This window comes from Drosophila elegans, unplaced genomic scaffold (genome assembly GCF_018152505.1).
Source record: "Drosophila elegans isolate 14027-0461.03 unplaced genomic scaffold, ASM1815250v1 contig_476, whole genome shotgun sequence".
In the NCBI taxonomy this organism is placed as follows: Eukaryota; Metazoa; Arthropoda; class Insecta; order Diptera; family Drosophilidae; genus Drosophila; species Drosophila elegans.
Genome location: NW_024545863.1, coordinates 3,440,518 through 3,453,101, shown reverse-complemented (window position 1 = coordinate 3,453,101; position 12,584 = coordinate 3,440,518). Strand labels below are relative to the sequence as shown.

General features: G+C 40.9%; 2 protein-coding genes across 7 annotated transcripts in view; both read left to right on the top strand.

The window, feature by feature from the left end:
- The window catches only part of LOC108148662 (RYamide receptor), a 55,489-nt gene extending 42,938 nt beyond the window's left edge, over positions 1 to 12,551 (top strand). For 3 of the 6 annotated variants that reach the window (XM_017275795.2, XM_041709545.1, XM_017275794.2), the window contains exons 5-8: positions 10,633 to 10,701; positions 11,061 to 11,365; positions 11,650 to 11,741; positions 12,033 to 12,551. In XM_017275795.2, the coding sequence (XP_017131284.1) occupies positions 10,633 to 10,701; positions 11,061 to 11,365; positions 11,650 to 11,741; positions 12,033 to 12,172 (606 nt within the window). In that variant the 3' untranslated portion in view covers positions 12,173 to 12,551. The other 3 variants (XM_017275796.1, XM_041709546.1, XM_041709547.1) reach the window with 3 other exon arrangements.
- On the top strand, positions 2,226 to 4,075 carry LOC108148670 (ATP-dependent RNA helicase glh-1). The gene is made up of 3 exons (XM_017275804.2): positions 2,226 to 2,332; positions 2,461 to 2,933; positions 3,003 to 4,075. Exons 2-3 carry the CDS (start codon positions 2,585 to 2,587, stop codon positions 3,524 to 3,526), a joined length of 873 nt encoding a protein of 290 aa, XP_017131293.1. The 5' UTR covers positions 2,226 to 2,332; positions 2,461 to 2,584; the 3' UTR covers positions 3,527 to 4,075.
- Positions 12,552 to 12,584: the final 33 nt, after the last annotated feature.

The window sequence follows — 12,584 nt, the reverse complement described above, 5'->3', positions numbered from 1 at the left end:
GAATTTGATTCGACATCCACATCCACACGCATCAAAAGGCGGAGTTGCGTTTCCCCCCACCAGGTGGTAATTATATACACCCAATCCCCAAAGTCGTTTGTCAAGTGTCGTTTATGAATTGCCACGATTCATGAGCACTCGGATTTAATTGCCAGGATTAGCGGACAAATATGAGTAATCGAGTGGTCTCGAAAACAGTGTCAAACAAACCTCTGATGTGTCCAAAAGTAAAATAAGCTTATTGATTTTAGAGGTAAGAGGTGTTTGGGCCATTAAACGGTTAATGAAATGTTTATACCAACTACTGTAATTTTCTTTATTTATTCAGGGGGTAACTCTACCACCCATGGACTTTCCTACGTTTTAATATTTATTTATGTAAATTTTTATTACCATTTTATGTGGTTGCCATTCTTTTTGTTCCATGAACTTCAAAAAAAGCCGACACAATACAACTGAAAACTGCATCGAATCGCACTGTAATGACTACAATGAAATTACTGACCCCAAAATTGCCATTTAATTAAATGCTGGTTCGATTTTGGCTCTCTGTCACCTTTCTCTGCTTTGTATTCGGTTCATTGAACGTAAAGTTGGTCCGATCTACCAGTCCACTTCATTAAACTTAACACAATTAGCCGACTGAATACGAAAAGTGGAAGTGAAATAAATCGGCATTGATGACATTACGTACAATAAAAGTAACATTAAATTTGACTCTTGAGTCTGGCCACTTAACACGATTTTTATTTTGTTTACAGCGACTTCAAATCGAATTACGCAACACATCAATTCTATAAGCTTGAGCTTGGTAATAGTGGGAATAATGTAATCAACATAATGAAAAACGATGATTTATTCGTAAACTAAATGGCAGCTGTGAAAAACGATAGTTATTTGTATGGAAACTGACAACTTGAATTTTTAATTTTATTATTAATAAATGACACATTTTGTAAAAAAATGGAATATGACACAATATTTATGTGGAAATAATTAGCTAAAGGAAAATATATATTTTAACATACAAACCGTACAACATTTAATTTTGAGGTGTGACAAATGCAATTCTCAGCAAAAATTTGGTAACCCGACATTAGGAACCATTGTCATTATCGTTTCAAAAACGAATCCCCTTCGAGAGCTAACATTATTTTTGATTTATGTGTCATGACTGCAACACCAAGGATGTCTGGGTATAAAAACGATCCCGCCTGGCAATAACTTTCGCACTCCAAACACGACCAACCCAGTTTAACTATATCTTTATCTGTGCGAATCTCCGGATTGTAGGCCTCGCACAGTGGCACACTTACAAACACTCGGTCGCCAGTCTCCAGTCGCTAATCGCAATCACAATCGCACTCACTCAGTCATCCGTCATCGCACGTATTCACATTTGTCATGCGAGGGGTAGGGAAATGTGTACCCCCTTCGAAATAAAACACAATGCCAGCCCAGAGATCCACAGATCCAAAGATCCACAGACACTAGCACAGACCTCAAATTATTCGAAATTACCATTACCATTGTTGTTAGTCTTCGGGAGTTTTCTTTCGATTTTCACTTTCGTTGAGAGCGTGTGCAGAAATTTTCAGACCCAGACGCCAGGAAAGCCACCGCTCGCCAGGCCAGCTGACGCTCAAGTGCGGGATCGGTTTAAACCTATCATCATCAGCAGCAGCAGCGGCAGCAGCGGCAGCAGCGGCAGCAGCAGCGACAACGGCAACGGCAGAAATTTCAGCCCAGCAGCGTTAAAGAGCGAAAGTGCACGACACTGGGTCTCGACTTTGCCAAAAACAAAAACGAAAATAAAAACATAAAACATAAAAGAAATACCCTGGCCAAAAAGAGCGGCAGCAGAGAGAGCTCTCCAGCACATCCGACAGCGGGAAATCGGCGGTGCTGTAATAAGTTGATTGTGCGGTAATTTCGGTTTCACTTGCCATCCCACACAGACAGACGTTAACCCCACAGATACAGATGCAGATACTGCTGAAGATACAGATACTTTTGCAGTCAGAGACACAGACAGATGGCCAAGACAGCGCCTCATTATTGGCCAGCTCGCCACGCATGCGCAGTGCCCAGAAAGCAAAGTCGCATCACCATCATCATCATCCTCACCAAAACTAAAACCAAAAACCAAAAACCAAAAACAAAACCGAAGCGGCGACCCTCTCGCAGACACAACTGCCATGTGTTTGTAGTGGTGTCGTGCATCTGGCTGGATTTCTGTATAAATTTGTGATGCGGCTGCAATGGTTCGTCAGTGAAGCATTTGATTTGGTCTAATAAACAGCAGCCTAGTGCGATCCGAGGATATAGCAACGTGAGGATTCATATAGCAACCCAGCTCAGTCCCTCAGACAACCGTATATCTAAATCCACGTTCTTTTTCTGTTCTCCCAAACAAACATATATATACCTATATATCCAAACACACCGAAACACCCACAGACCGAGGATTACTGTGAGAGATAGTGCCAAGTGCTAAAGTGCGTTGTGAAAAAGAGACGTGTGATCCGCATCCGCAACTAGTATCCATTACCCATACGCACCGTTAACCCGTGATTGCGCAGCCATGAAAGCCTTCATCCTAATGTCCTGTCTGGCGCTGGCCGCCGCTCGTCCTGAAGCGGGCTACAACTACAACCGTCCTGGTGGCGGCGGCGGCTCCGGCGGTGGCTCCCATGGAGGCGGCGGATTCGGCGGTGGCTCCAGCGGCGGATTCGGCGGTGGCTCCAGCGGAGGATTCGGCGGTGGCTCCAGCGGCGGATTCGGCGGTAGCTCCGGCGGTGGATTTGGAGGTGGCGGCTTCGGTGGCGGTAGCAGCGGCGGCGGCGGCGGCTTCGGCGGCGGCAGTGGAGGCGGCGGTGGCTTCGGAGGTGGCTTCGGAGGCGGTTCCGGCGGCGGCGGCGGATTCGGAGGAGGTGCGTGATTCGCAAGCCATAAATCCCATTAGAAAATCCCATTAATTATAAATGAAAACATATTTACAGGCGGCGGCATTGGCGGATTTGGAGGCGGCGGCGGGGGTGGCACCACCCTGGTGCAGAAGCACATCTACGTGCATGTGCCGCCACCAGAGCAGGAGGAGGTTCGCCAGCGCCCCAATCTGCCCATTGGCCAGTCCCAGAAGCACTACAAGATCATCTTCATCAAGGCCCCATCGCCACCCTCGTACCAGGCTCCGGTCATCCCACTGCAGCCTCAGAACGAAGAGAAGACTCTGGTCTACGTGCTGGTGAAGAAGCCCGAGGATCAGCAGGACATCGTCATCCCCACGCCCGCACCCACGCAGCCCTCGAAGCCGGAGGTGTACTTCATCAAGTACAAGACCCAGAAGGACTCGAGCGGCATTTCCGGCGGCATCTCCGGCTCCACCGGTGGCTTCACCCAGACCAATGCTGGCGGCGGTGGCTACACCACTGGCGGCGACTCGGGCTTCACCGGCGGCGACAGTGGCTCCATTTCGGCCCCCTCCAGCAACTACGGACCCCCCGGAAAGTCCGGTCCCTACTAAGTGATTTCAATCCATTGGTAAAACTCAAAATTACGAACTTCGAACTCGGCTCAAGCTGCTGACTAGTCCTGTCGTTGACACGCCCCTATATTTCTCACTTGAGAACCAAATCATTCACATCACATTTACCACAACCACACGATCTTCGACCACCATGTGACACCTGAATAATCTCAGACTACCATCTCAATCTCACCTTCAGAGGGGGCGGCGCTTTCGCCCACGACCTTTTGTATATAATACCTTTCTCCACTCCCACTCTCACTCTCACTCTGTCCTTTCATCTTTCACATCTGTGCATTTCCATCTACAACTGATTAGAGTCTAACCTTCAGCCCTGCCTGGAAATTTTTATTAGCTAATAGGCGAAGAGGGCGGGTTCCTTGGATGGGAACCTCGCTTGGCGCCCGGAAGAGCGAATAATGATGATGATGCTGATGATTTGTAGCAGAAGATGATTTAGCGGGGCTTGGCATGCCCCATACATATAAATATATATTAATTATACTAGGCTTAAGTACTTTATGCACAAATAAAAAAAACAACGGTGACAAAATTACGAAAAAAAAACCTCAACGATGTTTTCATTTTACACGGCACTTAGTGGTTAAGGGGTAAAATGGATTAACCTTTGCGTTTTCCGGCGGACCTTGTTTTTCCACTCGTTGTCCCCAACAAAATTATTTCCGTGAAAAGGGAAGTTAAACCAATTAGTTCTTTAAGACGAATATTCTTGTTTTGTGGGTTTTGAACAAATTAAAAAGTAATTTCTTGTGATTATTCAAATAGCTTCTGTATCCTATTACTCGGAATTTTACGAACTCTTGTGGCTTGAGTGAGTATAAGAAGACAGCAGTTGACCAGCAATTCAGGACCTTAGAATTAATTTGAATCGTTTCTTTGCCAAGTTTCCGGCTAAACTTTCTGCTTAATTGCACAGTAAGCTGTGGAAAAGCTTGGAAACGGTTTTAGTGGCTCCGGTTGCACAATTGCTGAAAGTTTGCCTTTATCTTGTTCCCAACTTCTAGGGGAAGCCCCTTTTGCCCTGACCTTTCTTCCATAGTTCGTTAATGACAAACTGTTGCTCTCGTTTTTCCTCTGTCATTACCAACTGCTCTGAAAACACTACAACATGCCATTGCTTTAATTTTGTTTTACTTACTTTAGTTTACTTTTTTATTTCGTTTTCTTTTGCTTCAATGTTTTAATGCTTTAAGTATATAGACAGCATTGACTTGTCATTGCCGTCAGAGCTTCTTCCTCTTATTTTCGCCCAACTTTGGCACTTTCACTTCGGCGCAATTGTTGCTCTTTTTTTTGGCTGATTTTACCTTTAACCCATATCGCCGCACTGCTTCATTAAAATTAAAATAAAGATGAGATTTGAATTTAAAGAAAGTTTTCCCATCATTAACTCAGAGGGAGTTTGTTTGTTATATACTTAATGAAAATAAATAATAATATATAATGATACAATAATAATAAATAAATATTTCTAAATTTTGGAAAGCCCGATTGCTAAGTAAACTTTTACTAGTTAAATTGTTTCAGTATTTCTAACTTTTCAAGGTTTAGGAGAAAAAAGGTTTTACATAGTAATCAATTTCATGATATTTGACGAATGGGTTAAAATGGGTTAAACAGCTGCTGTTGTCTATCTTTTACAAGGCAGCGGGTTCAGTATAACTCGGAGTGTGCCGCTGCCTTTGTTCCCAGCCTCATATTTTACTGCCATATGCTTCGCTTCCGCATGTCTGGGCCAAAACTCAACCACTGCTGTTGTGTTTGCCATGGCTTTACCTTTTGCTGTACTTTTTGTCCGCGCAATCAATGGCAATCCGTCATACAAAGCCCTGCGGCTTGAATTCAGTTGAGCCCCTTACAACTCTTATTTGTTTTTGAAAAACTACTGAATCTGAATCCTAAATCCAACATGTACATATAAATACTTTCTTTCAATAAATTTGGAAGTTATTTCTGTTACATCAGGAAATATTTATTCTTTATCTTTTTTTTAAGATTTATTTATACTTCGGTACTTGTTTCTAAATAGTTCTTTTCGATTAGTTAAGATCCGGTGGTTGTAAAATGCAGAAAAACAAAATGCTTGATGCACCCCGTGTGTGCACAGCGTTCTTTTGACACGGATATTCCTGGATGGCTCGTTGGCCGCAGGGCTATTTGGAGAAAACAGGAATAAACCGTAGCATAAAAGGCAATAAAACCTAAACTGGGTTTAGCATAGGGAACATTGTTCGGACCAGAAGGGTCTTTGGCAGCAATGGGAGATGAATCAAACATTTACGGATCCCGCCCACAAACCGAACACGCCCACTTGGACTTTGGCAATTTGAAATGTTTCTTAGGCCACAACTATGTCGCAAAAGTTCCCTTTTAGCTTTCACTTTCGGTTTTTCCCTCATAAACCGGCATGCTATTTTGCCAAATAAGTCGACAAAGACTAGCAATTTGCATGTAAACTCCTATAAGCCATGACACAGTCAGCAGAATTATTCATGAGAATAACAGGGATACCTGGATCGATTCAAGTGTGCCCTAAAAAGCATCTTTTGTGTCAACTTAGTTAAAAAACTTAATATCAAACTCATGTGGGAAACTTGTGTTCTTGTCAAGTTACCAACTTTTCCCAAAAAGGAAGATTTACAAAATAATACAAAACAGTAGAATTCTTAGATATAATATTTAAGAGCTTAAATTAAATTTAATGATTTCAACAGCATTTATTGCTTCTATGTCCCCGAGAAATAAAAATCATAACAATATTATTATAATGTCCCAAAAAAAAAACGCTCAACAGATGCGAAAAAGTCAATTTATGGGGAAAAGAAAATGTTAAAAATTCAATTTGCTGAAATACGCTAGGCAAACAAGGAGGGACTCGTGTCGAAGAGTAAATTCTTTTATCACAACGGACGACAACCCCTCTTATCCATGAAAAATATTCGCTTTGGCATGACCCCAAACTGGGGTCACAATTTCGGCTTCCTTGTTTAATTGAAAGGCGTATGACACTTTGGGCCCTTAAATTAATTGTGCGTATTACTTAGTCACTCGCTTCCTGCCACGCCCCTTCTGAGCACCGGAGGCGTTGGTTTAATTATAATGAATGTAGGTCACAAAAGTTAGTAAGTCGGATCACGTACGCTGAAAGATACGCATAAATTACCAAATCCGCGCGTGCAATTCCTCAAAGGCTCTCAAAACATTCTTAGCCTTAAATTTTGTCGCTTTTATTGTCCAATATGGCTCATAATGAAGCTTAGTGAAATTTTTTCTCAAAGAAAAATCGAGTAGGAACTGGCTGCTATTGTTGTCGGCGGCCAATGTCCAACGAGGCTTTGTTCTGGAGACCATAGCAACATATTTTAATATATTTTTGTTTTCTTATAAATGAAATTATATTTTCATTGCTAAATTTTTGTATATCTTTATTTAGCAAAAGTTCTCCGTAACATTTTCTATTAAAATTTTAAGTGTACGTAATTCATTCCAAAAACTTCAGCTGTAAATTGCTGTGTAAATTAGTTGCTGATTAGTTTGGCTGCCCACCGTGCGGATTGTTTAATGTCCGTTTGGTTTTGGCCATTTCATGAATAACAATTTAAGACTTGGGTGCGCACCTCTAACGATTTTTTGGTTGTGGCTTTTAAATTACCAAAAATATTACAAGCTTAGCATTTCTCTATTTTTGGCCTGGCACTTTCGCAATTGTTTGGCAATTAAAAGTGGGTTCAATTACCACAGCCTCAGACATGCGGGTGCCCAGGGGTCAGTTGAAATTACCGGGAATTGGCCAAGTTTACTTGGGGCACGAGCTAAGCGATAAGTGAAATGGATTGATTAATGATGGTGAGCCCTGAAACTGCGGAGATTGGCCCCTTAATTGATCCAGTTTCCAGTGTTACTTTTATCCAATAATTTTGTTTATTTTTTTTAGGAACCAGTTTTCTACTCCCACGCAAAAGAGAGACTTTAAGAGTACCGCTTTGTGAATGAAATTTTGCTTTCAATTTTCTGCGAACTGTTTTTGTTTATTCACTACTCACTTTCAATGGCATTAAGCTGAGCACATGGAAAAAACGCAAAATAATAAAAATTACACGCCCAAGAAACTACAAATACGCTTTTTTTAAGCTGGTAACTGAAGAGGTGTTGTTATGTTTAAATAAAAACTTTAGTTCATAACGGAAGTATGTTAAGTGTACCGAAATCTAAAACAAACAGTAAATTTATATAATTTTATGTGTTTTATTTATGTGCACATGACAAAACATTCCCTTTAATATAAAATGTCTGTAAGATCTTTAAGATTATTAATTACAGGCTGTTACTGATTTCTTCTGTCGATATGCAGCTGCCCTTTAATTCAATTCCTTGCACTTAAAAGCAATCAAATGGCCAAACATCGCCCACATTAGTTAGGCAAACTGAAAGGCAGGCAGCTGGTCCTTCAACTAGGAAACATTTGCCTCTGACGGACGTGTTGGGAAATTTAATTAGTGAATTACTGGGGGAAAGGAACTGGAGAACGCTTTGCACCTCATTATGAACAGCCTTTCTATTCCAATCGAAACGGAGCCCTCACTTTCGGCTTTCATTGAAGCGGACCCAGCGGATCCAAGCTCATTTGTCAGCCTAAGACTTTGATGGCCCAGTTCCTAATGTTGCCCCTTTTTTTCTGTGGGTGTGGGCATCAGCGAGTCCGCAATCATTTTGATGAATTACCACACCGTTGTACTGAGCCTCGAACATGAGCTCATTTTTTATGTAAGCCCAGACGCGGCATTAGCTTTGATGGGCGGATTCAACCGTAACCGGTTCAAAACCAAAACAAATCACCGTAAAAGCCAAGTGCCTTGTGATTGCAGCTAATGCCGGCAGCCTCCGCAGCCGGCAATTAAGTCGTGAGACTGTCACGTTGAGGTGGCCAAAACAAACTGCCAAAATAAAGATGAAACTAGAGCCGCGGGCGCTAAATTTCATGCCGGCACATATAGTATGACATATGGTAAAAGAGTCTGCACTTCAGTTGGCCAAGTTGGCAACAAGATTCCTCCTTCGCCAGATGACGATGCAGTTTACACCCACAGTCGCTTAGTGCACTGAGAAAAAAACAGATTAAAAATTATATTTTTTTACATCACATATATAAGAAAATATAAGAAAAATATAAGAAAAATTTTGCGCTGCAAACTAAAGTTGGCAAAGTATATAACATTGAAAATGCTAAGCATATATTTTTAGTACAAGCGTAAATCAGTTTTATAGTTGGAAATCCGGGTTTTCTATTTCTTGATTTACATTTTTTGCTGTGTGGGCGGAGGGAAAGCTTGGGGGCAGAGTTCATCGGTCGGCGGACATATGCTTGGGCAAAGACCCGTGTCCAGACGTCAGGGGAAAACACAGCATACACATATTTGTATAAACATTCATTACGAGCTTGCTTGGCTTCACTCTGTTGACTCCTCGTGCTGTAGCTTTGACGCCTGAACTACGCGGCGTATACTTAATGTTGACATTGCTAGCACTACCCGGCTGGGCGGCTAACAAACGAGGCATTAAAACGTTAAGTGGCCTCGTTGAGCACTCGTTAACGTTGCCCCAGCAGTTGAAAACTGAATCGAGGGAGCTGCATCGGAGAAGGGAGAACCGACCCGCAACAAAGGCGGCCAATAAAGCGACTTGGTGAGTTAATAAAAAGTAACTGTCGCCAGATGCACCCAGCTGACTACGGAAAATACTCACAAACAGTGATTCGCATTCCAACGGCATTTGAATCAATTCATAATCCTTTGCCATTGAGCAAGAAGCCATTTGCATCGCAACGCTATAAGATTTGCATCCAAATATGATACAATTTATATCCTTGTTCGTCTGCTTATTTCAGAACTCAATTCAGATTTCGCATATGATTCGTTTATTGGCAGTTAAGTGCCCTTTGCACCATCAGCAGCAGTGGCAATCGCTAGCTATCATCTACTTATTTCGCAGTGAAATACTTTGACGGTGATGTCTACTCTTCTACACTTAAAATAATAAGTTTGGTAGATTTCAAAAATTTAAAATTAACAAAAACATTATATTGTATATATAAAATAAGAAAGAATTTAGCATGATTAAGCATACCAGATGTTAGAGCGATATAATAGTTTGTTTAAAGATTGGCATTTGTAAAACTATTAAATTAATGCTTTTTGACAATTTTCCAAATTTTCAAACAATTTTGTATTTTATAACTTATTATGTTTATTGTATTAATCTTCCTACATTTGATATTAAACTGTAAAAAATTATTTCTTGAGTGTATGACTTCAGATGTGTAAACTGCGCTTAACATCTTTATCGTGGCTTTGTTTCTGGCCGTAAGCCTTTATGTATAGTTTTGTCAGGTGGTCACGTTGAAGAGACGTGGCCATTGACTTAATCGTTAAAGTATATTGTGTCGTCCTATTCGCCATTCTGTCTGAGGTCGATTGTATCTTCTGGCAGAAAAATAAAGCAAACTCAACGGAATTGGGCAACTTTTAAAAGAAGTTGTGCTCTTAAAGCCCTGTGAGTCACTTAGTGAAATTTCATTCAAGTATGTAGTAGTAATAAGGTAAAACTAATCTTATGGATTTTTGGCTTAGCCTTCACGTGTCAAATGCCATCATACTAAAAAAAACATTTTATAGGTAACTTGCGTGTCAAAAACGGAAGGTAACAAATACCATTTTCTGTTGAAAATAGGGGAAGCTTTAACATTTACTGCGAAGCACAAAAGTAGGCCCAATGTCGTGGCCTTATTTTGGTCCCGGTTCATAATTGTTAGCAGCCAAGCGAACCACAATACACAGACTTAAAGATGCCCCAATAAAAATTAGATATAAAAGGTCATAAAAGCCATCCATTGCCCCCTAATAAAAATAAACTTGCGTTGGTTGGCCCAGTTTTATGCTCTTTCGCAGATTTAACGGCGGGGGCGGTCAAGGTCGTAAACTGAAAGAAAAGATGGGGAATTTATCCCAAGGTGCATGTCCTCAGTTCTATAAATAGAATTTCTGTTTTAGTGTCCCTAATTAAGCTTCTTTCTCTTCCTCTTGCAGATGATTAAGATGATGCTGACGGTTGTGATTGTCTTTACAAGTTGCTGGCTGCCCTTCAATATTTTACAGGTGGGTGCACTTATACAGGTCTATGAAATACATGATAGTATACAAAGGGTACAAAACATACAAAAAACATATGAGAAATGAAAATTTTTATACTTTTGGAGCCCGGCAATTTATTTAAAATTTTTAACAAAAATGAATCATTTAATATTTGTTTTCAATTTTGGTCATAACTAAGTTTGAATTTTATTACACATTCCTTAATTCTTTCAGGTTAGCCACCAAAAATATTATAAGGAGTATAGATATTAATTTTAAATTATCTAACCGTTGGCGATTGAAAAAACTTGTTTTTTTTATAAAAGGGATGAAGACTCCTTGATTGCTTGCAAAGTACTTATGTTTTAAAATTTTCCCTACAGCTTTTGCTGAACGACGAGGAGTTCGTACACTGGGTGCCGCTGCCGTACGTGTGGTTCGCGTTCCACTGGCTGGCCATGTCGCACAGCTGCTACAACCCTATCATCTATTGCTACATGAACGCCCGCTTCAGGGGCGGATTCCTGCAGATAGTGCACCGCGTGCCGGGCCTGCGTCGCTGCTGCTGCCTGAACCGCTTGCTGAGGAGCGGCGGCGAACGCAGCTACGAACCAACCGGTGAGATGCCCATCAAGGGCCAACGCCAAGTCGGTGATGGTCTAGTCAGGAAATCTAAAATTCGCATTAGGTGCTCCCCCCTTCACTAAGTTTATCCGTATTGTTTTGATTTTGAATCTCTGAGTGTGTAGACGTTTGCCGGCGGCCTCTTGCTTCCGATCTGGAATACGTAGTGTATAGTAGCCGTAGTTACAAAAGTTCGCCTTGCATGCCAGTTAAATAGCACGCAAACAAAAACCGCATGAAACGCACCATTAGCATTTTTCCGTTAATTGATTTGGACGCAATGCTGTCAGACATTTTCTAATATTTTTCTTATTCGTTTTCACGCACCACCCACCGGTGGAACCGAAGGAACGGCCACAGCATTCCACCTGAACCGCATGAACACGTGCACCACCTACATCAGCACCCGTCGAAAGTTACGAGCGAATTCTATGCAAGCGGTAAGTCGGGCACTTCTTTTAATTCCTAAAAGGATATATTTGCATGTTACTTGCAGCTCTTTTACATTTTAACTCAGAAAATAGTTTTCTCTGATACTTTTATGTTGGCTTCGTGAAAATGGACAAATATTATGATAACATGTATTTCTTTTTCTTTTGGAACTAAAGAAGTTAGTTGGAGTAACGAACAGTCACAAAGAACACTTCATGAAAATGGGCTTACCTTTTTGTATTTCATAAAAATTGAAAGTAACTTTCTTTTTGTCTCTTTTACTTTTCCCTCTGAATTAGAGCCCATTTTCTTGTGCCGAGACGTCAGCACTCCGGTAGCTGCCAATTCAGCCAACGAATCATTAGTCCAGCGAGCGGAAAAGTCAGGTGCAGAAGGCGTAAATGGCAAAAAAGATTGCGTACATAGCACGGACTTTTAAGTGAAAACAAACCAAACAACAACCAAAGAACGAATCTCCCACAGACATATGTCTACTGAGTGTATATGTGTGCGTGTGTGAGTTTCCGAGTGTTTTAGCTGTATTTTAAGTGTCCGCTTTATGTAATTCTACTGAATGTATACTAACGATATTTAAATAAATTTAAAAAGTATACAATTTTCACATTATATTAAGTGATTGTAATGAGCAAATTCAAATAAAGCCCCAAAATACGCAATGAAGATTTTAATGTACTGTGTACACGTATTAAAGGTAACAAATAAAATTATATATTACATTCACATTTGAATAAGTGATTGCAATAAGCAAGTTCAAATTCAGCCCCGAAATATGCTATGAACATACTGATTTCTTGGTTTTCCCACTTGTAACGAAGCCTACATTTGAGCTG